At 33.0% G+C, this 26,810-nt stretch overlaps 2 protein-coding genes and 2 long non-coding RNA genes across 5 annotated transcripts; 2 read left to right on the forward strand and 2 right to left on the reverse strand.

Moving 5' to 3' along the window:
- Positions 1–7,436: 7,436 nt before the first annotated feature.
- Positions 7,437–17,305, reverse strand: DEF8 (differentially expressed in FDCP 8 homolog). Of its 2 annotated transcripts, XM_075305117.1 has the most exons (4): positions 16,433–17,305; positions 14,961–15,002; positions 14,558–14,887; positions 7,437–8,024 (listed from the first exon to the last, which is right to left on the reverse strand). In XM_075305117.1, the coding sequence occupies exons 1-4, from the start codon at positions 17,175–17,177 to the stop codon at positions 7,666–7,668; spliced, it is 1,476 nt and encodes a 491-aa protein (XP_075161232.1). In that variant the 5' UTR covers positions 17,178–17,305; the 3' UTR covers positions 7,437–7,665. The 2 variants fall into 2 exon arrangements, with proteins under 2 accessions (XP_075161232.1, XP_075161234.1); XM_075305119.1 differs by lacking the exon at positions 14,961–15,002 and having other exon boundaries at positions 16,433–17,304.
- Positions 17,306–18,353: 1,048 nt separating this feature from the next.
- LOC142235236 (uncharacterized) lies at positions 18,354–18,854 on the forward strand. Its single transcript, XR_012721836.1, has 2 exons — positions 18,354–18,583; positions 18,641–18,854. It is a non-coding gene; the product is annotated as an uncharacterized LOC142235236 (long non-coding RNA).
- A 252-nt stretch (positions 18,855–19,106) lies between these two features.
- LOC142235237 (uncharacterized) lies at positions 19,107–19,448 on the forward strand. Its single transcript, XR_012721837.1, has 2 exons — positions 19,107–19,180; positions 19,238–19,448. It is a non-coding gene; the product is annotated as an uncharacterized LOC142235237 (long non-coding RNA).
- A 4,691-nt stretch (positions 19,449–24,139) lies between these two features.
- eIF3l (eukaryotic translation initiation factor 3 subunit l) lies at positions 24,140–26,320 on the reverse strand. Its single transcript, XM_075303872.1, has 4 exons — positions 26,163–26,320; positions 25,533–26,005; positions 24,462–25,434; positions 24,140–24,406 (listed from the first exon to the last, which is right to left on the reverse strand). Exons 1-4 carry the CDS (start codon positions 26,190–26,192, stop codon positions 24,272–24,274), a joined length of 1,611 nt encoding a protein of 536 aa, XP_075159987.1. The 5' UTR covers positions 26,193–26,320; the 3' UTR covers positions 24,140–24,271.
- Positions 26,321–26,810: the final 490 nt, after the last annotated feature.

Here is a 26,810-nt window from a genome sequence, read left to right on the forward strand (position 1 = left end):
GATTTACGTATTCAATTAGTTTAACCTTTGACTTCAAATATCTGATTCATTAAGCAAAAGTACTCTTCTTGTTACAAAATGTAGCAAACTCTGAAAATTGGAAAAATTCCTTACATTTGTAGAAAAAATGAAAAATATGTCCTTTCCCTACAGTTGTAATTCCCTACGCATGTCATCACTACCTACAACTAGCCCCGCTTTGCGGCAAACCGGGCTACCGAAGCCTTGCAGTACGGTTGTCACGTATTTAGTCCCCATAATTGCAGGATACAGAAGAAAAGGGGTACAGAAACTGATTCAATTATTATAAACATATTGAATCTTGAACAGTGAAGTTCAAAGGAAATTAGATCTCACGTTGAACAATGATTAAGCTAGATGAGAACGATCTCCCAAGTCGTGACTAAACTATACTTCCACAATTCCGCCGTTACGCCATATGAGTTGGCGTTATTTACCCACAACACTTAATCCTCCGTCCGTCCTCCATCCCATAGACGACAGCGACCTCTCTAGAACTGTGTTTTTTTTCTAAAAAATCATTAAAATTAGTTTCAATTTGAGATGTTGTTGCTAACACATGAAGAAGTTGTTTGCCAATGTATTGAATTCTACTGTTGTGGGTAATGTCTGTCGTTTTTTTTTTTTTTGAAAACGAGATTTTCTCAACCAACTCTCAAATTTAATTTGTTTTTGTATTTTTTGTGCTAGTGACTCTATTTGCTATAATTCTGACCCTTTACTGTGAATTAGTAAAATATTTTTAGACCTATTGTGAATTTTAAATTAATATAATTTCCCTTTCCGAAATCATAGCCCAGTATATTATTTCGATTTTATCCCTATATAAGCAAAGAGTATATATTTAGAAAGAGATTGCATCAAGTTCGAATCGAAAATTCGAAGTTCGCGAGCTCCGTCCAACATTGGATCCCGAAACTTTTTGGGTACAGTGTTGTATTTTGGAATTAGAGACTATTAATGTCGTTTATTTTTTACGAAATCAGATTGGCACTACATTACCACATACATTTCATCAACATAGCATAGAAAACCCTTTCCATATACGATGGCAAACAATTAACAGTATGTTAGCTATACTAAAGAAATGTTAGTTACGATGAAATGTTACGACCGAAGCAAAGAGTATAAATAAACAAGAGGGTCGAAACGTCTCATTTTTGTAATATCGTATAAATGCCATAGATTAGGGTCGAACATGTTGCAAAACGGTACCAACATTTTCTTCGTATTCCCTTTTGTTATCTACGGCTTTTCACATGGTTTTGATTCGGTAACTTGCGATTCGATTTTGAAAAATCAAATTATTCTTTTTGTAATCAAAAATTTTTTTTAATTTATAATAAGAAGTGAATTCTTATTATTTTTATAAATGTTAAAAAACAACTTCACGCGAAAATCTAGTGAAAAAGTGAAAGTTTTCTAGAGTATTTTACGTTAAGCCTAGTATTCAGCTTTAGCCGAAATTTCATGTAGGTACCAATTCAGATGTTCCTTGAAATGTTTGCTTAAGTATGTTAAAGTCATATTGTCATAAAAAAACAGTAAATTTATTGTTTATCGATCATTAATAAATTGTCTAAAACACGACAACTTATCGAATGAATGTTTTGGGACATAGAATTCATAGATTTAGCAAACAGAAGTATTCTTTTGGTCCTTTTTTGCGTTTTTCGTTTTGTTTTTTAATGAAAAAATAATGTGAACATAATGAAAATCTAGCACACATTGCAGAACACGCCTTATAATTTTTCCATGTTATCAAACGTAAATAAAACATGTTGCATGTTTGACCCTAATCTATGGCATTTGGGCATATCGTAAGTGAGCGATTTCGACCCTCTTTAGTTATTTATACCAAAGACCATAGAAAAAGAAGACATGAATTGGGCTTTGATAGTGTTAGTGCTAAGAACCAGAGATTAGCCCCATACTTGTAGGAAAAGCGCTTCGAACTTACTGGTTTGATACAGACAATTTTTATTTTGCTATTTTCTCAAAAGTTCCTGCCAATTTCTGTGTCGTTTGCACTAAATTATTAATTAAATGTTTCATGAAGTGTTTTTGTTCTTTTAAAAGTTAAAAAAATTGCTAAAATAAGAGAATTAGGTTTTGTTTCGAATGCAAAATGAAAAGAGAAACCGAAAAAAAGTTGCAACTTCTCATCGAACATGTATGGGGCTAATCTCTGGTTCTTGAGAAAAAAGAATAACAACATGCCCAATTCATGTCTTCTTTTTCTATGGTCTTTGCTCATCATAACCAAAGACCATAGAAAAAGAAGACATGAATTGGGCATGTTGTTATTCTTTTTTCTCAAGAACCAGAGATTAGCCCCATACATGTTCGATGAGAAGTTGCAACTTTTTTTCGGTTTCTCTTTTCATTTTGCATTCGTAACAAAACCTAATTCTCTTATTTTAGCAATTTTTTTAACTTTTAAAAGAACAAAAACACTTCATGAAACATTTAATTAATAATTTAGTGCAAACGACACAGAAATTGGCAGGAACTTTTGAGAAAATAGCAAAATAAAAATTGTCTGTATCAAACCAGTAAGTTCGAAGCGCTTTTCCTACAAGTATGGGGCTAATCTCTGGTTCTTAGCACTAACACTATCAAAGCCCAATTCATGTCTTCTTTTTCTATGGTCTTTGATTTATACGATATTACAAAAATGAGACGTTTCGACCCTCTTGTTTATTTATACTCTTTGCTATGCACCCATACATATACGAATGACTACAACTACAAATATATGAAAAATCATGCAAAGTCAAACCTCATAATTATACCCTGCGCCACACTGTGGAACAGGGTATTATAAGTTAGTGCATATGTTTGTAACACCCAGAAGGAGACGAGATAGACACATGGTGTCTTTGGCAATAATGCTCAGGGTGGGTCCCTGAGTCGATATAACCATGTCCGTCTGTATGTCCGTCTGTCCGTCTGTCTGTGAACACATTTTTGTGATCAAAGTCTAGGTCGCAATTTAAGTCCAATCGCCTTCAAATTTGGCACATGTTCCTAATTTGAGTCAGAATAGAACCCTATTGATTTTGGAAGAAATCGTTTCAGATTTAGATATAGCTCCCATATATATCATTCGCCCGATATGCACTAATATGGCCCCAGAAGCCAGATTTTTGACCGAATTTGGTTGAAATTTTGCACTAGGAGTACAATTGGTAGTATAGTCAAGTGTGCAAAATTTGATTGAAATCGATTCAGATTTAGATATAGCTCCCATATATATCTTTCGCCCGATATGGACTAATATGGTCCTAAAAGCCAGAGTTTTGGCCCAATTAGCTTGAAATTTTGCACCAGGAGAACAATAAGTACTATAGTCAGGTGTGCCAAATTTGATTGAAATCGGTTCAGATTGAGATATAGCTCTCATATACATCTTTCGCCCGATATGGACTAATATGGCCCCAGAAGCGAGAGTTTTGGCCCAATTTGGTTGAAATTTTGCACTAGGAGTACAATTAGTAATAGTCATGTGTGCCAAATTTGATTGAAATCGGTTCAGATTTAGATATAGCTCCCATATATATATATATATATATATATATATATATATATATATATATATATATATATATATATATATATATATATATATATATATATATATATATATATATATATATATATATATATATATATATATATATATATATATATATATATATATATATATATATATATATATATATATATATATATATATATATATATGTGTGTTTTTCTGATTTCGACAAAAATGGTCAAAATACCAACATTTTCCTTGTTAAATCGCCACTGCTTAGTCGAAAAGTTGTAAAACTGACTCTAATTTTCCTAAACTTCTAATACATATATATCGAGCGATAAATCATAAATAAACTTTTGCGAAGTTAAAATTGCTTCAGATTTAGATGTTTCCCATATTTTTATACCCTGCGCCACATTGTGGAACAGGGTATTATAAGTTAGTGCATATGTTTGTAACACCCAGAAGGAGACGAGATAGACACATGGTGTCTTTGGCAATAATGCTCAGGGTGGGTCCCTGAGTCGATATAGCCATGTCCGTCCGTCCGTCTGTCTGTGAACACATTTTTGTGATCAAAGTCTAGGTCGCAATTTAAGTCCAATCGCCTTCAAATTTGGCACATGTTCCTAATTTGGGTCAGAATAGAACCCTATTGATTTGGGAAGAAATCGGTTCAGATTTAGATATAGCTCCCATATATATCTTTCGCCCGATATGCACTAATATGGACCCAGCAGCCAGAGTTTTATACTGCGTTGCTTGAAATTTTGTACAAACATAACACTTAGTCGTATAGTCAAGTGTGCAAAGTTTGATTGAAATCGGTTCAGATTTAGATATAGCTCCCATATATATCTTTCGCCCGATATGGACTTATATGGCCCCAGAAGCCAGATTTTTGGCCGAATTTGTTTGAAATTTTGCACAGGGAGTAGAATTAGCATTGCAGCTATGCGTGCCAAATTTGGTTGAAATCGGTTCAGATTTAGATATAGCTCCCATATATATCTTTCGCCCGACATGGACTAATATGGTTCTAATAGCCAGAGTTTTGGCCCAATTTGGTTGAAATTTTGCACAGGGAGTAGATTTAGCATTGTAGCTATGTGTGCCAAATTTGATTGAAATCGGTTCAGATTTATATATAGCTCACATATATAGCTTTCGCCCGATATGGACTAATATGGTCCTAGAAGTCAGAGTTTTGGCCCAATTTGTTTGAAATTTTGCACTAGGAGTACAATTAGTAGTGCAGTTAAGTGTGCAAAATTTGATTGAAATCGGGTCAGATTTAGATATAGCTCCCATATATATCTTTCGCCCGATATGGATTAATATGGTTCTAATAGCCAGAGTTTTGGCCCAATTTGGTTGAAATTTCGCACAGGGAGTAGATTTAGCATTGTAGCTATGTGTGCCAAATTTGATTGAAAGCGGTTTAGATTTAGATATAGCTCACATATATAGCTTTCGCCCGATTTACACTCATATGACCACAGAGGCCAATTTTTTACTCCGATTTAGTTGAAATTTTGCACAGGGAGTAGAATTAGCATTGTAGCTATGCGTGCCCAATTTGGTTGAAATCGGTTCAGATTTAGATATAGCTCCCATATATATGTTTTTCTGATTTCGACAAAAATGGTCAAAATACCAACATTTTTCTTGTAAAATCGCCACTGCTTAGTCGAAAAGTTGTAAAAATGACTCTAATTTTCCTAAACTTCTAATACATATATATATCGAGCGATAAATCATAAAAAAACTTTTGCGAAGTTTCCTTAAAATTGCTTCAGATTTAAATGTTTCCCATATTTTTTACTAACATTGTGTTCCACCCTAGTGCATTAGCCGACTGAAATTTTGAGTCTATAGATTTTGTAGAAGTCTATCAAATTATGTCCAGATCGAGTGATATTTAAATGTAAGTATTTGGGACAAACCTTTATATATAGCACCCAACACATATGACGGATGTGATATTGAAAATTTAGATCTACAAAATGGTGCAGGGTATAATATAGTCGGCCCCGCCCGACTTTAGACTTTCCTTACTTGTTTTTACTAAAATTGTGTTCCACCCTAGTGCAATAGCCAACTTAAATTTTGAGTCTATAGATTTTGTAAAAGTCTATCAAATTCTGTCCAAATCGAGTGATATTTAAATGTATATATTTGGGGCAAACTCTTATATATAGCACCCAACACATTTGACGGATGTGATATGGTATCGAAAATTTAGATGCAGGGTATAATATAGTCGGCCCCGTCCGACTTTCCTTACTTGTTTTTACTTGCAATATATGAGAGCGTATGCGAGTAAATGTGTGATAATGTGTATATGCTAAATATTTAAAAAATTTCTTTCGCTCCCACTGTAAGTTCTAATTTAATATCTCATTCATACACTAACCCAGCGGCGTAAATCGAAAGCACTTACTATTTAAAGCATTCACGGAGCCCTTATTTTAGGGCAATACTCATACTTTTAGGTCTTATAACATAATCCCTTTTGTAAGTCCTCTTATTTCTTTACAAAAAAGTTGATACTCATTCGTCAACGAGTACTTAAACAAGGCCTTAAAAAAGGTCTTTGTTTGTTAAGATCGCTTTCCCTTTTCTCATAGCATACTTGTCGAGGCCTTTTGAAATGGCTTATCTGAGACATGAGTTTGAAGACACATTTTAAAAGAACTCCTCATAGGCCTTGTTTGTGTGTTCTTGGAACGTTGCAAAATAAAACAGGACCCCGGCCGAAGGCCGTCTACTTTTCCCCCCTTGGGCCTGCGTTAGCCCACTTTGGACTCTGTCCATAGGAGAAAGTCTTAAACCCTGGCCGATGGTCGGCAACTCAAATTATTTTATATTCATCTCATCCTCCAATTAGGAAGGAAATCGGAGGAATGTAAAAAGAGATATGGGTCGATAGGATATAATGCAATAAAATTTACTTTTCACTTTCAAATCTTCAAAAACATGTGTTTTTCTACATTTTATTTTGTGCCGCTAACTTAATTTTGTCATTTCATTTTGTTCTGCTTCGTTTTTTGCTGTTGGCAATGCTAGAGAAATTGCATCAAATTTCGATCGAATGCCGTGATCCAAACTTTTAATCGTTTCGACAATTTTTTCGATACGAGTATGAATCGAATGCCGTGATTAGCCCCCAGGATATCTTCGACAATAACTTAGAATGCAACTCTGCATTTCATTTTCACTCATCTGTTTCGTTAGAAATAAAATGAACTTCTGGTCACAAAACAAATCGACGTCTATGTGGTTTAAATTGTCCCTCCTGCAAATTTCCAAATAAGTAATAATAATAATAAATCGTATGCAATATACGAAAGGGCCCAACGCCGAGGCCCAATTAGATTATGTTTAGTTAAACAAAGTTTAAACCGTACAACAAATAAATAAGTAGTAATACTCACACGTAAATGTGGGTATTAAGTTCGAGTTTATCCGCTAAAATCGTAATTTTTTCACGATTACTGTTTATAATGCACTTTAAGGAGTACAAACTTTGTGAAAATTTGCTTTGGCCTATTCCCCATCAAGTTATAATAAAATTTGCAACAAATATGTATAATTGTATGTCTTTTTTTACTGATTTAGTTTTAACTTTAGCGACTTTAGGTGCTAAGAAAATTTCAGTTAAAATTCAACTCTCAACGAAAATATCGTTCATTTACTTTTTGATAACTGGCAGCTAAAGTTAACGGAGGTACATATGAATAGTCCATGTTTTCAAAATCTCTGATTTGAAATCCAGGTGTTGTCAAACAAGAAGTAATTATAGTCTTTCCTTATTTTGTTTTAAGATCCAATGTCCAGTTACGTTGCATTAGATATTAGTGTAACAATTAAATTAATTTGAATTACATATACGTTTATTACAAAACAAAGTATATAGCCTTGAAAATTTGTCGTAAATTTACATATATACACATTGGGTAAGTATAATCTTAGAATGTTAGAATTATAAAAGTCAAAATTAAAATTAAAAAATAACCTCTTTACCAATAATTTGATATATTGCATACGATACGCTTAAAATATAGCTAAAGATCAAACAACGTTTTTTTATTAGTAGTATTTCAAAAGTTATCTGTCTTATCCTCCGCCTGTTCGGGATCATTGTCGAGTTTTTGTCGCCGCTCTTCAATGCGTACACATTTCGGACAAATCATATTTTTACGCGTCATACAAACGCGATGATATATGGAATTGCAATTATCGCATATAATGCAACCATCATCAAACGGGAATATCACTCCATCGTTGCTGCAAATTTCACAAATATAAGCTTTAGCCATACACAGAGAACAGCTACGTATGTGTTTATCGAAGCAATTGAAAACTTTATGAAGATATTCTGCTAGTGATCCATTTTCTGTTTGCTCCAAATCATTTATTGAGTACAACTCATTAGATTGTACAAGATAGCGTCGAGTACCTAACAAGGTTGAAATAATGTGAATGATGTATAAGGCAAAACATTAATACGTAAAAAATATTAAAATAAAAAATTTAAGTTATGGTTTTCATGTCATGTTTCCTTAGTCCATATGCTATAAACTTCGTTCAATTCATGATACAATGATTGTAAGGTAGCCTCTGTAGAACAAAAATAACAACAAAAACATAAAAGCAGCTCATCATAACGTCAAACTAAATGTCGGTAAAAAGTAAATAAACAAATACAAAAATGTTTGTTTTGATTTTGTGTTGCTCATGAGAAATGTTTTTTTGTTTGGTATGGAAATACATTGTGAGTGGAAATATTCAAACGCGTGCAATAATTTTGGAATTTCTGTATCCAGACAACACTTTCGCATTTTCCGTTGAATTTTGTTTCTCCGAATTTCAAATACAATTTAAATTTAAGACGTTAATTACAACATAATTTAAAAATGTCAACAATATTTTTGACATTATGATGAGCCGTTCAAAGTCACCTGACGGAATAAGGCTACCTTATAATCATTGTATCATGGTTCAATTGACTACTACATATTTCAAAATATTTTTTCGATGTGACTGAAAAAATTTATATATCCTTATGCTACGTAAAAATTCCATGGGCGCAGATTCGTTCTTCTTGATTTACCCAGTGTACTCTGTCTACAGATCAATGGAAACCCCACTAATTTCCATATTATTTGTCATCCATCCATATATCCTATATCCCTATGTTATACGGTTCCTAATCGTAAGAAAATTTAGGAAATTAGGAATTTTGTTCACGATTCACTTGATTCGCGCTTGTCCCGACTGTTTCATGCCAAATTTTATCTGTAATTTTCATCAGGTCACACAACTCACCACCAGAATCACTCTCGACGTACTCAATTGAGTTTCCCAATCGGAAAACTGATTTTCAAGATTCCAGTCGAAAAGTAGTATGGAGTGGTAATCTGTCACCTTCAATTTAATGGGCATAGAATGATTGATACAAAGACGAGTTCGTCACTTTCGAGAACATGAAACAGCTAATACAGAGATGTGATCATATTTGGCACCAAATCATAATTTTTATTTATTACTACATACATAAAAATATTTTTTCTAATTCAATCATGAAATTAATTGTTTCAATTCATTTTTTAATTGAAATCACGAAAATGATCACAGAATTATTTATAAATACAAAATACACTTGATTAAGCCCTTTCAATTAATTTTTATCGATTCAATTAAAAATTGTGTTAATTCTGATTACAGAACTCAATTTTTATACCCTCCACCATAGGATGGGGGTATATTAACTTTGTCATTCCGTTTGTAACACATCGAAATATTGCTCTAAGACCCCATAAAGTATATATATTCTGGGTCGTGGTGAAATTCTGAGTCGATCTAAGCATGTCCGTCCGTCCGTCCGTCTGTCCGTCCGTCCGGCTGTCCGTCCGTCTGTGGAAATCACGCTAACTTCCGAACGAAACAAGCTATCGACTTGAAACTTGGCACAAGTAGTTGTTATTGATGTAGGTCGGATGATATTGAAAATGGGCCATATCGGACCACGTTTACGTATAGCCCCCATATAAACCGATCCCCAAATTTGGCTTGGGAAGCCTCCCGGAGCAGCAAAATTCATCCGATCCGGTTGAAATTTGGTACGTGGTCTTGGTATACGGTCTCTAACAACCATGGAAAAATTGGTCCATATCGGTCCATAATTATATATAGCCCCCATATAAACCGATCCCCAGATTTGACCTCCGGAGCCTCTTGGAGGGGCAAAATTCATCCGATCCGATTGAAATTTGGTACCTGATGTTAGTATATGGTCGCTAACAACCATGCAAAAATTGGTCCATATCGGTCCATAATTATATATAGCCCCCATATAAACCGATCCCCAGATTTGACCTCCGGAGCCTCTTGGAGGGGCAAAATTCATCCGATCCGGTTGAAATTTGGTACCTGATGTTAGTTTACGGCCTCTAATAACCATGCAAAAATTGGTCCATATCGGTCCATAATTATATATAGCCCCCATATAAACCGATCCCCAGATTTGACCTCCGGAGCCTCTTGGAAGAGCAAAATTCATCCGATCCAGTTGAAATTTGGTACATGGTGTTAGTATATGGTCTCTAACAACCATGCAAAAATTGGTCCATATCGGTCCATAATTATATATAGTTCCCATATAAACCGTCCCCAGATTTGACGTCCGGAACCTCTTGGAGGAGCAAAAGTCATCCGATACGGTTGAAATTTGGTACATTTTGTCAATATACGGCCTCTAACAGCCATGTAAAAATTGGTCCATATCGGTCTTTAGTTATATATAGCCGATGACTTATTACACAAAAATTGGTCCATATCGCCAAAAATAATCTACCAAAACTTTATTTCCATAGAAAATTTTGTCAAATTTTATTACTATAGAAAGTTTTGTCAAAATTTCATTTCTATAGAAAGTTTTGTCAAAAGTTTATTTCTATACAAATGTTTGTCAAAATTTTATTTCCATAGAAAATTTTGTCAAAATTTTATTTCTATAGAAAATTTTGTAATCTACCAAAACTTTATTTCCATAGAAAATTTTGTCAAATTTTATTACTATAGAAAGTTTTGTTAAAATTTCATTTCTATAGAAAGTTTTGTCAAAAGTTTATTTCTATAGAAATGTTTGTCAAAATTTTATTTCTATAGAAAATTTTGTAAAAAATTTATTTCTGTAGAAAATTTTGTCAACATTTTATTTCTATACAAAATTTTGTCAAAATTTCATTTCTATACAAAATTTTGTCAACATTTTATTTCTATAGAAATTTTTGTCAAAATTGTATTGCTGTAGAAAATTTTGTCAACATTTTACTTCCATAGAAAATTTTGTCAACATTTTATTTCTATAGAAAATTTTGTCAAGTTTTTATTTCTATAGAAAATTTTGTCAAATTTTTATTTCTATAGAAAATTTTGTCAAAATTTTATTTCTATAGAAAATTTTGTCAAGGTTTCATTTCTATAGAAAATTTTGTCAAAATTTTATTTCTATAGAAAATTTTGTCAAACTAGATTATATACGTATTTAATCGGCCTTTTTTTTTTGTTTAATATATACCCCGTATGGGCTAACTTACAATTTAGAAGACAGTGTTAAAAAGTTTTACGATACCTTGCCATCGGCAAGTGTTATCGCAACCCAAGTAATTCGATTATGGATGGCAGCCTTTAGTAGAAGTTCCTACGCAATCCATGGTGGAGGGTACATAAGATTCGGCCTGGCCGAACTTACGGCCGTATATACTTGTTAAATTTAAATTTTATTTAGTTTTAATTACTTCACCTTTTGATGAAATAATTTTCTCGTAATTCTATAAGAGTTCATATGCTTTATACTATAATTGGATTGAATTGAAGAGGTCGAAAACCTATGTTGTTACCACCTATATTTCCTGTTTATATGATTGTAAATATACAGTGGTGGTCATATAATTAGGGACACAATTTTTAGCGCAAAGTTTCACCGATGTTTTCTGACCTGGACAACAAAAACATTTTTTTATGATTTAGAAATGTATGCTATACTTCTGAACATTTATTAGTGTTAAAAAAATAAAAAATATTTTTCTCACATTAACTTAAATACATAAATACAAATATTTTATGGTTTTTTGGTTGGACAGCTAATTAAGGACACTTCGTGTTTTTTGTTAAAGTTAATAAAAAAACTACATTAAGTATATAAAAATACTCCATTTTGATTCTAATGTATGTTTATATTTAATATTTTGTCGGGTAACCTTTGGACGCAATCACAGCTCTGCACCTCCGAGGAATACTTTCAACCAGACGTTGACATCTTTCTATTGAGTTATTCTGCCATATATTTTAAACATTTTCAAATAATTCATAACCATTTTTGTTTGTTTTCTGCTCCAACGACCTCTCTACATCAGCCCACAGATTTTCTATCGGATTTAAATCTGGACTTGGAGCAGGCCAGTCTAAAACATTAATGTTTTGATCGGAAAATCAGGCTTTTACACTTTTTGCTGTATGTTTTGGATCATTATCCTGCATAAACATAAATGTGCTTGGCATATGTTCGTCTGCAAAAGGCTTCATTGTATTCGCCAAAATATCTTTATATAAATACTGGTCCATTTTCTCGGTTATTCGACGGATTGGACCTACTCCAAACCATGAAAACGCCGCCCAAACCATTATATTCCCACCACCATGTTTTATGGTCTTTAGTGTATAGCGGGGGTCGAGTTCTTTGTTGGGTGGGCGTCGGACATATCTCTTACCATCAGAACCAAATAAATTAAACTAAACTAAATTCGTCACTCCAAAGAATGTTTTTCCAAAACTCTAAGGGTTTCTCTAAATGCTCTTTTGCGAAATTTATACGCTTTTTCAAATTTTTGGCAGAAACGTGGGGTTTTCGTTTTGCGATACAGCCACGGAGATTTCCCTCAAGTAGACGTCGTCTTACAGTGCGAGTGGATATTTCATTACTAATTTGAGGTGTTACTTCCTTATGAATCTGCCTTGAGGTTAGAAATGGGTTAGCTTTGCTCACTCGGCAGATTATGCGATCGTCAGCACTTGTTGTTTTTCTTGGTCTGGATGCTCTTTCAATTTTTCAACAGTCCCATTATTTCTATAATGCACAATAGCATTGTGTACCATCGTTTTGGAACATTCCAACTCATCCGCTACGTCACGAATTGATTTCTTTTCGCGAACGTATTTACAAATTATAAGTTTGCGTAATTCTGGAGTGCAGCTCTTATTGCGACCCATTTCTGAAATAATATTGTACAATTTTATACTTACTGTACCACGATTTTATTATATTTTTTACTTACAATTTTTTATGCAGTTATTCTCTGTGAAAACAAAGTTAAATATTCCCTGTCCTTAATTATATGACCAACTTAACACACACACAAATTACGACAGTTTCAGTAAATGACTTTTTTTATCAGTTTGCATAACAATGAGAGATGAGTGATTACTGAGAATAACAAATAACAGTTAGAAAATCCCGTTACTTTACACATTGATCTTAAAAACTGCCATACGTGAAGAAAAAACGCATAGAAATATATATTAGTACAGTTTTTGAAAATGTCCCTAATTATGTGGCCACTACTGTATAAAAAATAAATATTGTATAGCAAATTGTAATTTAATTGCATTAATTAATTTTTAATTGATTACCGTCTCAACTTCAATCAACCTATATCATTACAAACGAGACCCTATATCGTACCAAACGATAGTATTGGATTACACTTCAACATCTCTAAAAAAATAATAACGAGTCACTGATAACACAAGGGAACAAAATTGAACTTTTTTAGTGTTGATTTTAAATTAATAGCAAATTTTTCTTAATTTGAGGTCGCTGAATCCAAATCTGCACTTGCTTTTTTCTATCAGCTCGAATTTTCGAGATACACCGTTATGTTCAAAATTAAGGCACTTCCGCTACATATTTTGGAATAACTTCAAAACGGTTCACCATTTTAAATTTAAAAAAAAAATCCGAAACTCCCAAACAATATTTTCTTTAAGCCGTGCTTACATTGTTTTTCAATTTTCCAAGTAGTTTTAGAGATATCGATCAAGTTTTGAAAAAAAAATTAAATTTTTAACCAAAAAAAATTTTCCTTTAAAAACATCTAAAAAATAAAAATGGGACAAAAATTACAGTTTTTTCTAGAAACTGTTAGTTACATATATTTCAAATAAAATGAGCTTTATTTCATTACAATCGGTGCACAACTTTTGATTTTGTTCACGATTTACTGAATTGATATAAATCGCGATTTCCATACAAAAATAACATTTTCTAATGTGTTTGTATGTAATAAGTTAGGTTTTTATGATTCTAAGAGAATATTGTTTGGGAGTTTCGGATTTTTTTAATTTAGTATAGTGAACCGTTATTACAATATGTGTAGCGGAGTGCCTTAATTTTGAACATATTGGTATATCTCGAAAATTCGAGCTGACAGAAAACAAACCAAGTGCAGATTTCTTAATCAACAGAACAATTGTTCCCCTGTGTAATTATAACTTTATTTTAAATTGTAGTTTCATTATCTATTGCGCGAAGTCCGTGGTCGTGGGATTGCCTCCGCCTATAGCACCGGAAGAAAGAGACCGCCCGTGGCAGACCAGGGTAGTTTTGGCCCAACTAAGATCAGCCAAGTGGAGCCGACTCAATTCCTACCTACTAGTGATTGATAGCGTGTGTCCCATCTGTAACCAAGAGCCACATGACACTCGTCACCTTTTCGCTTGCCCAGCTAAACCTACCCGACTCACCACCAGATCATTCTGGACGCACCGTACCCTAGCGCAAGAGTTCTTAGATCTGGTACACTAGTTGAAGTACCAAAGCATAGAAATTTATGAAATTACATTAAAAACTGTTACAACATAACAACAATACTCTTACTAATACAAACATCTTTTTTCTGGTATGACAACTTAAAAATTATTTGTATTTACCGATTTGAGTTTCCAGAATTTTTTCCTCAACCGCCTGCCGGCACTCCGACAAGTATTTACGCATATACACTAAATTCTGACGCAATTTCTTCAAGGAAGCCAATTTTTCAAGAAATACAAATAATTTCGGATTGGTCTCTTCCAGACGTATTAATGGTTTATCCAAAAATAATTGAATTTCTTGCAACGCCGAACGTGAAACTTTACGTGGAGCAAAATCCCAATTGTGAACGACACGTCCAGGTATTATACTTTGATCATTCCAATGGCACGATGGACAAAAATACAGACCTGTGTAATCACACAGACGCGGTTCTATCCAAGAGTTTTCTGTGGGAGATATCGTTAATTAAGATGAGAAACAAACTTATTTAATAATGTGCGTTATAAGAAATCTAAATACCAGATTTGGATATTCCAAAACATTGTATGTTGAGATTCAAAGCTTAAATAATAAAATGAAACATAAAAAAATGAAACAAAATGATTATTATATAGATCCTCACGCACCGGTTTCAACGAAGATATTAACAAAAACAATATACTCGAAGCAAAAACAAAAAGACAGTGAATCTTTAGAAATATAAATTTTCAAAACTTGTTTTTTCATGAACAGTGAATTGGTATGCAAAATACACTAAGAAAAAGAAACAGACTTCACATTAATTTGTTGACTTTGGTATTGATTCCGAGACAAAGAAAACAGGAAAAAATTTGAGGATACATTTACGATCCAATTAACGTTTAAATTTTGGTTTTGCGTATTTGGTACGTTTCGATTTCAATTTCAATTTATTGAGACAATGCAATAAGCCAAACGAGGGCAATAATAGTGTACTGCCATTTTAGTAAATCTTAATTCTATACATCACTAGAAAAATACTAAATTCAGATATATACATATTAATTCCATTGATATTATTATTAATATGACCAATTATGGCTAAAGTTTTGCATAAGTGATTTATTTGTAGTCACAAACAACATTTTTAAATCAATTTAAATCATTTTAATCAACTGTATATCATTACTGAGTCTACCTCTTAAAGCCATAGAAAAGTCTTCTGAAAACAGAATTTTATACTATGATCCTGCTTTTTCAGCAGAAATTTTGTTCTTTTCGAATTTTCTGTTTGTCTATCAGCAAATTTCTGTGGGAGAATGTCCTTTGTTTGTCGATAACGACATTTTGTTATGTATTTCTTTATAGAAAAAAATATAAACAATCTACTAAGATAGTCTAATGAACAACTATGGGAATAGAATTTTATAGTCCAAGAATCTGATCAAGTTTCAACTTCAATCTAGGATAGTCATCTTTTCTCAAAGAGAGATGTCCTTCGAGGTCTCAATTCGTCGAGATTTAGATAGCTTTTCTAAATTATTATTTTTTTTAATTTTTTAGATTTTGTATAGTTTTTTCGACTTGGAAGATACGTAACTTTATCAATATAAAATAGCAATTTTCTACGGAAGATCTCCTCCGAAGTCTGAGTTCTTAGAGATTTCGGGAATAGCTTCTCTAAATTATTTGTTGTTTTTTAAATTCCTAGAATTTTTCAAAATCGCTCTAAAATAGTGTATATAGTTTTTTTTTTTAACAACATAGTTGCAAAAATTAATTATATAGTTTGAACCAAACGTACCTGGAGATTTGCGGTAGCTTTGAATTCATTATGATCATATCCAATGAATAAACTCTCTTCATTCACATATACTATTGAAATCAAATCTGAATTATGGAAGCTATGTGTTTGCACAAGTGCATAATTTTGAAAACTTAAACGATTTTACTTTTTTGTTTTGATAACGGAAGTTATATTGTTTTCACATATCTATTTAAAAACGATGCCAAATAACGTGTAATAGACTTACTAAAATTAAGTAATGCTCCACATTCCATGCATTTATAACGCTGCGCAGCCAATCCAATTTCTGGGCATATTTCTAAAATAGGATATTGTCTCTCGGAAGCTATAACATGGGCACATACTCTTGCAACTTTATCCACACACTTTTGATGAACCATATAATGACAATCCGTGCATATATAAGAAGCCTGAACAACGCTCCATATTATTCGAGTACAATGGTCGCAATATTGACGGTGCTTGGGTAAATGTAAAACTTTGCCCACGCCCGTTTGGCCCGCAATAAAGTGATGGCCTACAACTGTTTTCCCTGATGGAGCGACCTCTAATCTATCTCTTTCGGCCTCCTGCATTTCCTCCAAGGAGTATCTTAAATCAACTAAATGGCGCACTAGCCATCTACGCTCTTCACTGTTTTCGTCTGAAATTAAAACCAAATCTTTGCAATGGTTTATGGCTTCCTGTAGATCCTGTATACTCGCATCAGAATTAAATATCAATCTCCATTGTTCCTTAACCAACGATGCTGGTATAGGTAGAGATTTTTCGCTTATTAATATTGCTTCAGTTGGTGAATCAGTTTCATTGAAACTATGTAATGATTCCGTAGTAGTAGTAGAGGACCCCAAATCTTCATCGGCAGTAGACAAAGAATCACTTTGACCTTGAGAACTTCTTCCACCAACATAGTTAGCCAAATTTTGAACGGCCCCTGGTATGCTGGCAATGCTATCTCTTAATGTATTCATTTCAAAACTCTTTTTTTTTAATATTTTAAAACCATTAGCTTATTGCAATTATATTAAAGGTGGGTGAATAAATACGAAATAAATACGAAAAATGTAAACAAGTGATCAGCTGATCAGCTGCCACAACGAGTGACGGCGAATTAGTAAATCGAACGTATCACATTTCGTAATAACATCCGTAATGTGCTTTACAAGACTATCCCAATAAACACAGGATGAGCGTTTTTCAAATGCAACAACTTTTCAGTTTGAGGGTAAATATAATTTTCAACATAAATTCAACTTGACTTGAAATAGCTCATCTTCAATACATCTTCAAATTGTTTGCGAATTACTTCCAATTTACCAAACTGTTGACGAAATCTTTGAAAAGGTGTTGAAGATAATATGAGAAAACTTTGACAAAACACTACCCTAAAATGCAACGAAAAAACCATGTGGTTTTCAATACTTATTTGTGCAACGAAGTTCGTGGTCAATTGCAAGAAATAAAAAAATGGAAAATTTAAGCAAATAACCAAATAGTTTATAAAAATAGGTAAGTTAAAATAAAAAAATGAAATAAAACTTTAAGGAAGTCACTAAATGTATATCTCTTTGCAGAAAACTAAAATTATGGATTGTACGTTCTTGAAAACATTAAAAAGCTGACCAATGAAAGAATGGTGGACAATTAACTGGAACTGCTTCAAATAGTTTATAATAATTGGTACGTCAATATGAAAAATTAAATCAACGCTTTAAAGAAGTCACTAAATTTAAATCTCTTTCCAGAAAACTAAAATCTTTGGATGCTACATTTTACTACAAACAATAAGAAGCTGACCAATGAAAAATGAGTGGCTTATCGACAAGAAAAAATTTCCAGAAACGTTACAAGTGCAACCAATTAAAATTGTTAAAAACAACAAATTGTTGAAATCAACAACTTCTGGATGAAAATGTGCATCACATCGTCAGTTTAATTCATATGCTATTATCAGTTTAAAATGGATATTTTGTGAATTCCTTCTGCTGGAAATCAATTCTAACAAGCGGTCCAGTACGTTCCTAATTTCAAATTGCCCGCATGTTAATAAAAGGAAGGAACCAAAAGGAAGGAAATCGAATTATCAATACTGTTAAAAAAGCCATTTTTTGTGAAACGCCAAGCGCAACCAGCTTGTTCCCTGCCAGCATTTCAAAGTTCCATTTCAACCTCATCGTTACCACAGACTCGTAAATGTCACTTCAACCATCATGAAAAGGTACATCAAAAAGTACATGCAAGTAATTTGCCATCCCTACTGTAAAAAAAGCCATTTTTTTTGTGAAACGCCAAGCGCAACCAGCTTGTTATATTTTAATTAAATAAAAACGAAAATAAAGTTCTGAAAACATAGATTATACGCTTAAAATTGTGAAAGGTATATTGGTGAACAATTTGGTGATTTTCCAAATGGAATAAAGTGATTGTTTTTCAGATATTTTACAGACACGCTGCCTCCATGGAATAAAAACACTGGTTGATAGACGCAGCAACATGTAACTCGCTACTTGTAACTCAACATCATCATTAATGCCAAAAATTATGTTAAATGTAATGTGATAGTGGTATAAATGTTATATTTTTAAGAATTTGTAAATGTTTAATCAAATTAATAAATATCTAAACAAACGTGTTTTACTCGACCACAATGATTCTTTTACAACTATCTTAAAATGCACTTTTTCTGATTGTTTGGAGGGTCCCTTATTGGCGTCGTTCTAAATTGATCTATAAAGGCACCTAATAATTGCACTCATGCGAAACATTTTTGTAGTAACTTGGCGTGGTACAACTTCTCAATAGTGACGGCGCTTTTCCGACGTGTTTTTGATGTCGTATATGATTGTTTTCGACGTAGTGGGGATTCTCAAAAGAGTCCCCAAATTCAAAAAATGTTGGCAGGGTTATATTTTAATTAAATAAAAACGAAAATAAAGTTCTGAAAACATAGATTATACGCTTAAAATTGTGAAAGGTATATTGGTGAACAATTTGGTGATTTTCCAAATGGAATAAAGTGATTGTTTTTCAGATATTTTACAGACACGCTGCCTCCATGGAATAAAAACACTGGTTGATAGACGCAGCAACATGTAACTCGCTACTTGTAACTCAACATCATTAATGCCAAAAATTATGTTAAATGTAATGTGATAGTGGTATAAATGTTATATTTTTAAGAATTTGTAAATGTTTAATCAAATTAATAAATATCTAAACAAACGTGTTTTACTCGACCACAATGATTCTTTTACAACTATCTTAAAATGCACTTTTTCTGATTGTTTGGAGGGTCCCTTATTGGCGTCGTTCTAAATTGATCTATAAAGGCACCTAATAATTGCACTCATGCGAAACATTTTTGTAGTAACTTGGCGTGGTACAACTTCTCAATAGTGACGGCGCTTTTCCGACGAGTTTTTGATGTCGTATATGATTGTTTTCGACGTAGTGGGGATTCTCAAAAGAGTCCCCAAATTCAAAAAATGTTGGCAGGGATGTAGTGTAGTGTATTATTATATATTTTATTTTGATGAAAATGAATAAATTATACAAAATGCATCGAATTTTGGCTTTGACTTTCAATTTGAAGTGGGGATATCATTCATACAAATTCAGGTTGAAAAGTATTTGCAACGATGTTAATTTTGAATTTGACTCGCATCGAAAATTGTTTGACAAATTATTGAGTAGCGATGCATTTCAATTTGAGGATAACACTTGAGATATTATGGCTAATGTGTTGAATTTCACTGTTTTTTGTTGTGAACGCGATTTTCTCAACAATTTCTCAACTTGAATATTACCCTAATCCTTTGAAAAATGGTTGAAATTTAGCATTTTTCAAACGTTTGTGTTTATTGGGATCAGTTATTCCGGACGACAGTGCTCGTGTCGAACATATCCCATATATTGTGCACAATATAAGTTAAGTCCGAAGGCATAATCGATACTGCTGCATGTTTATGGGATCGATAACACATTTACCGATTATTTAGTCATCGCCGACAAGTCGTATCGATCCGACACATTGTAAGATTCTTTACAAACACCGACATTCCGTCCGGAATAACTAATAGTCTGTAAAGCGCATAACTTGTGTGTTAAACCCCCAAAGCAACACCGTACGAAATTTACATAAGGTCACATGAAATCAACTTGAGTTTAGCCGCTAAAATCGCTAAAGTGAAAAATAAATCAGTAAAAAACTAGTTAAAGATGTAACTAGTAGTAGTCAAAGGAATAATGTGTTAAAAATAGAATAGCATACCAATAAACAGAAGCATTGGAGAAATGCTTATATTCAATACGCTTTCAAACATTTTTTCAAAGAATTAGATTAGAATTCAATTTGAGAAATTGTTGAGAAAATCGCATTCTCAACAAAAAACAGACCCCAATAAACACAAACGTTTGAAAAATGCTAAATTTCAACAATTTTTCAAAGGTTTAGGGTAATATTCAAGTTGAGAAAATCGCATTCTCAACAAAAAACAGATATTACCCTCAACAGTGAAATTAAACACATTAGCAATAATATCTCAAGTGTTATCCTCAAATTGAAATGCATCGCTACTCAATAATTTGTCAAACAATTTTCGATGCGAGTCAAATTCAAAATTAAAATCGTTGCAAATACTTTTCAACCTAAATTTGTATGAATGATATCCCCACTTCAAATTGAAAGTCAAAGCCAAAATTCTATGAATTTTGTATAATTTATTCATTTTCATCAAAATAAAATATATAATAATACACTACACTACATAATACACTACAATACCAATTGATAAATAATAGTCTTATTAAACATATCAACAAATAAGAAAAAAAAACAATAAAACTTTAAATATCTTAAACATTATAAGTAAACACTTTTGCATTGATAATTCGATTTCCTTCCTTTTGGTGTCATAGAACAGCTTTAAAATTTATTAACATGCGGGCAATTTGAAATTAGGAACGTACTGGACCGCATGTTAGAATTGATTTCCAGCAGAAGGAATTCACAAAATATCCATTTTAAACTGATAATAAAGGGTGATTCTTTTGAGGTTAGGATTTTCATGCATTAGTATTTGACAGATCACGTGGGATTTCAGACATGGTGTCAAAGAGAAAGATGCTCAGTATGCTTTGACATTTCATCATGAATAGCCGAACGATCTGCCACAACGTCGAATTTTCAGTGAATGGGCCCTAGAAAAGTTGGCAGAAAATCCGCTTTTTTATCGACAAATTTTGTTCAGCGATGAGGCTCATTTCTGGTTGAATGGCTACGTAAATAAGCAAAATTGCCGCATTTGGAGTGAAGAGCAACCAGAAGCCGTTCAAGAACTGCCCATGCATCCCGAAAAATGCACTGTTTGGTGTGGTTTGTACGCTGGTGGAATCATTGGACCGTATTTTTTCAAAGATGCTGTTGGACGCAACGTTACGGTGAATGGCGATCGCTATCGTTCGATGCTAACAAACTTTTTGTTGCCAAAAATGGAAGAACTGAACTTGGTTGACATGTGGTTTCAACAAGATGGCGCTACATGCCACACAGCTCGCGATTCTATGGCCATTTTGAGGGAAAACTTCGGAGAACAATTCATCTCAAGAAATGGACCGGTAAGTTGGCCACCAAGATCATGCGATTTGACGCCTTTAGACTATTTTTTGTGGGGCTACGTCAAGTCTAAAGTCTACAGAAATAAGCCAGCAACTATTCCAGCTTTGGAAGACAACATTTCCGAAGAAATTCGGGCTATTCCGGCCGAAATGCTCGAAAAAGTTGCCCAAAATTGGACTTTCCGAATGGACCACCTAAGACGCAGCCGCGGTCAACATTTAAATGAAATTATCTTCAAAAAGTAAATGTCATGGACCAATCTAACGTTTCAAATAAAGAACCGATGAGATTTTGCAAATTTTATGCGTTTTTTTTTTTTTAAAAGTTATCAAGCTCTTAACAAATCACCTTTTAGCATATGAATTAAACTGACGATGTGATGCACATTTTCATCCAGAAGTTGTTGATTTCAACAATTTGTTGTTTTTAACAATTTTAATTGGTTGCACTTGTAATGTTTCTGGAAACTTTTTCTTGACGATAAGCCACTCATTTTTCATTGGTCAGCTTCTTATTGTTTGCAAGAATGTCGCATCCAAAGATTTTAGTTTTCTGCAGAGATTTAAATTTAGTGACTTCTTTAAAGTGTTGATTTAATTTTTCATATTGACGTACCAATTATTATAAACTATTTGAAGCAGTTCCAGTTAATTGTTCACCATTTTTTCATTGGTCAGCTTTTTAAAGTTTTCAAGAACGTAGAATCCATAATTTTAGTTTTCTTCAAAGAGATATACATTTAGTGACTTCCTTAAAGTTTTATTTCATTTTTTATTTTCACTTACCTATTTTTATAAACTATTTGGTTATTTGTCTAAAATTTTCCATTTTTTTTATTTCTTGCAATTGACCACGAACTTCGTTGCACAAATAAGTATTGAAAACCACATGGTTTTTTCGTTGCATTTTAGGGTAGTGTTTTGTCAAAGTGTTCTCATATTATCTTCAACACATTTTCAAAGATTTCGTCAACATTTTGGCAAATTGTAAGTAATTCGCAAACAATTTGAAGATGTATTGAAGATGAGCTATTTCAAGTCAAGTTGAATTTATGTTGAAAATTATATTTACCCTCAAACTGAAAAGTTGTTGCATTTGAAACCTCAACATTAGAATTCAACACGTTAGCAACAATTTCTCAACATATTAAGGTGAGTACTATGTTCGGGTTTTTCACCAAAACACTAAACTAATAGTACAAAAGTATGTATGAAGACGATTATATTTTGATCAAGTCTTACCAAATAATGGAAGGAAAAGATCCAAGGAATTGATTGCAAATAATTTTATATTTCTATATTAATTAATTAAAAAAAGTAACCGTGAAAACAAGCTGGTTTTCAGCTTGAAAACTGATCATAGTACTCAGCTTTAGCAACAACTTTTCAAACTAAATTTCATTTTAATGCTTCAAACCTATTGGAAAATTTGTTGAAAGCAAGCAATTTGCAAGGCCATTTGAATTAATGTTGAAGATGGGATTCACTATCAAATTGATATGGCGTTGGGATGTTAAAGTTCGCGTTCCTTGCATACGTTTTGACCATAACTGGAACTGGTCTATACACACCATGGACTAGTCTTGTACAGATCTATTTCCCGTGGAGTGACTACAGGACCAACGGAAATGGCGAAAAAAATTGGAACCAGGTCATTAGAATTTATGGATCATTTCGCACTGATTTGCTGAAACATATGGAAGTTAAAAAAATATTTAAATCATTCGTTTGAGATATATATGGATTATTTAACCCCTACACATGCATGCGTACATGAAGTAAAATCGGGAGAGCGGCCTACATATTTATTTATTTTAAAATAATCCAGTAACACAAATGCAATTAAGAACGCCGAATATGGACTTTTCAATAATCGCAAAGGCATACTTTTGCAACTTTTTAAAAAGTCGACTTAGGAAAAAGTCGGAAAGTCGACCATTCCAATTTTGGAAAAAGTTAAAGAAAATTTGAAGACTACTTTTACCATATAAATTCATTCGATAATCAGCCATTAAATTGTTTTACATATTGGCAAGCCTTTCAAATTGAAATAATCAAGATTTCGATTAGTCGGCTTTTCCAAATTTTGAAAATCGAATTTTTGATTCCTATTACAATCCCTATTTTTAAGTAAATTTCGACATCGATCTGGATTCAGTGCAGTTGATCAGGGTCGTTCTCACCAATGATGATATTAATATTTATTAATGAATATAAATAGTGAAATTATCCACTTCCCCTTTTGTAAATGGAAAATGTCGATATGATTCCGCAAACAATTTGCTAATGTTTCTCTCACTTTAGAAAAGTTTCAATATTTTCGACTTGTTCCAAGGCATAAAAACGCCATCATTTTATTGTTCTCATTTTGTTAATGTGGGGAAAAGTCTTTGTTAACACTACGTTCTTAGGAAAATTTGTGTTGATTATAAGATTAAATAAAAATAATTTACATATTAATATTTTTTAATTTGCGATTCAATTCATTGAACTTCATAATTTTTCTTACAAAGAAGTCACCATAACGATGTGAAACTTTTGTGTCAGCAATGTGAATCATATCATCATCAATATAGAAGTCCAACTATTAACAAAAAGAATGCATTATTAAAAGATCAAAACTAACGTAAAAAACATACCTCTGAGCCTGATTTGAAAGTCCCTTCCAAACCATTGGACCCTTTGGACCAAACCAAATTTCGCATTTTATGTTTGAAGCACAATAAGCGGATCAACAACTTGGATACATCGTCTTCACTAGCATTGGGATCGATGAATGATGCAAGTTTCGCCAAAGGAAGTGTAGTATATAATTTCAAATACGATCGGGTTGTGGGTAGGTCTGCTTGTTGTTTAACTTCATCCATGAAAACCATTAATTGATGTTCCATGGGATCTTTAACATAGTCTTCCACGGGTGCATCAGCAGCTGGAGGACATGGGCTAACAAAACGTGGACAAGCGAAAAGGAAGAAGGATTTAAAAACATCCAAATCCCCACACTGCATCTTGAACATGGCGTCATGATAGTTCTTCTCACGCAATACTTGCTGAATGGATTCATCGATGCATTGGGGATGCAAAACCAAACATATAGCTAACAAATGATACATTTGTTCAGCCTGCTTATTGATTTGGTCATTTTGATATGAGCGTGTACTGTACAATTGTTTCGTTCGTTGGATGTACAACAAAATATCAGAGAAGGTTCGAATGGCGTCCGCGTAACGACGCATCATCATGTAAGCAAATCCAACATAGTATGAAGTAGAAATTTGACATGCAGGAATATGGGAATATTGAGACTTCTTATGGATTTCAATTGGTTCCAAGACCTTTATGGCTTGATAATAATCACCCAATAATGAGTGGACACGCAATAATCCAACCAACGAGAAATAGCCCAACATTTTGTAGAAAGATAACTCTCCAAACTCGCCGGCCACAGCTTGAGGATCATTTCCTTGAGAGATGGCTTCTAATTGTTTTTTAATATTAGAAATATCGACCAAGGAATGCAAAACATTGAGAATACATAAAATACTCCAGACATTGCTGTGATTGACACACAACTCATGGATTTCATCTTGAGTTTTATCGGTTAAACGGGCTCTATAAAAAAAATACGTAAATTTAAATGGTAAATTTAATTGTATGTATCTTCGAATCAAATTTCATATCTTTTTTTATTTATTCACTTATTTATTTACCTGTATTGAGCAAAGTTTTGGAACTGATATACAAATTCATCAACCAATTCCCATAACCAAATATCGGGTAATTCCAATAATACCGGGCTTTGAGAAGATATGATCAAATTGAAGAAATCGCAATAGTTGAAGAAGGAGTTGATACGTTGCTCCAATTTGGGACCACCAGGAATGCGAGCATGGATATGACGATAGTACAACTCTTTGTACAAAATTAAGAACAGATCATCATTGTCTACAACTGCGGCAACTTCTTTCTCATCGGGCCAAGCAGATTTATCAAAATGGTGGTCACTAATTTGAGGGAAGGTGTTCTCATACATGTTCTGAATATCAAATAAGACACCGTCTTTGATGGCTTGACAAAAATTGAGAAGAAAATATTTCACATTTTCCGGCATTCGATAGTAGTTACGTTCGTACTCTAAATCCAATTGTGGATCACCGGTATGGGCATATTCATCATAATACTCCTAAGGTGGAAGATAAAAATGCAAAATTAATACACTGACGGCAAAGGATTGATTGAAAAATGAGGTTATGTTTTTGGCAACATATCCCAAATTCTTCAATATTTTGTTGTCTTCTTGGTGTGATAGTTATAAAATTTGAATTTCCACTTGTTCTTACCACATTTCCATAGTCGTCTCCACCATACATTTTGCAAAAAATGATACCTTTTTACTTCAATTTAATAAAATTCACGAAAAAATGACAGTAACACGCCAACAATGATTTCTGGTTGAAATCACAAAGAAAGCAACAAAGCAAAAGTACCACTGACATATAAAAGTGTCAGAGATGCCATCACTACTCGTTTCCTACGCGCACATAACCCAATAAACACAGGATGAGCGTTTTTCAAATTCAACAACTTTTCAGTTTGAGGGTAAATGTAATTTACCCTCAACGTAAATTCAACTTGATTTGAAACAGCTTATCTTCAACACATCTTCAAATTGTTTGCGAATTACTTTCATTTTGCCAAAATGTTGCCGAAATCTTTGAAAAGGTGTTGAGGATAATATGAGAAAATTTTGACAAAACACTACCCTAAAATAAAACGAAAAAACCATGTGGTTTTCAATACTTCTTTGAGCAACGAAGTTCGTGGTCAATTGGAAGAAATAAAAAAATGGAAAATTTTAGACAAATAACTGAATCTACTCTAAATAGTTTATAATAATAGGTAAGTGACAATAAAAAATGAAATAAAATTTTAAGGAAGTCACTGAATGCATATCTCTTTGCCGAAAAATAAAATTATGGATTCTACGT

Source organism: Haematobia irritans, chromosome 4, assembly GCF_050003625.1.
Source record: "Haematobia irritans isolate KBUSLIRL chromosome 4, ASM5000362v1, whole genome shotgun sequence".
NCBI classification, from domain to species: Eukaryota; Metazoa; Arthropoda; class Insecta; order Diptera; family Muscidae; genus Haematobia; species Haematobia irritans.

What these genes read in the sequence shown, in the direction of transcription:
- DEF8 (XM_075305117.1), bottom strand. Translation starts at nt 17,177, where the DNA reads ATGAATACATTAAGAGATAGCATTGCCAGCATACCAGGGGCCGTTCAA. An exon ending in TGGAGCATTACTTAATTTTA is followed by an intron (nt 15,003 to 16,432) that starts GTAAGTCTATTA and finishes TTATTATTTAAG; the next exon opens with CTTTGAATCTCAACATACAA. An exon ending in AATTCTGGAAACTCAAATCG is followed by an intron (nt 8,025 to 14,557) that starts GTAAATACAAAT and finishes CAACCTTGTTAG; the next exon opens with GTACTCGACGCTATCTTGTA.
- eIF3l (XM_075303872.1), bottom strand. Translation starts at nt 26,192, where the DNA reads ATGTATGGTGGAGACGACTATGGAAATGTG. An exon ending in GAGACGACTATGGAAATGTG is followed by an intron (nt 26,006 to 26,162) that starts GTAAGAACAAGT and finishes CTTCCACCTTAG; the next exon opens with GAGTATTATGATGAATATGC. An exon ending in CAAAACTTTGCTCAATACAG is followed by an intron (nt 25,435 to 25,532) that starts GTAAATAAATAA and finishes TTTTTTTTATAG; the next exon opens with AGCCCGTTTAACCGATAAAA.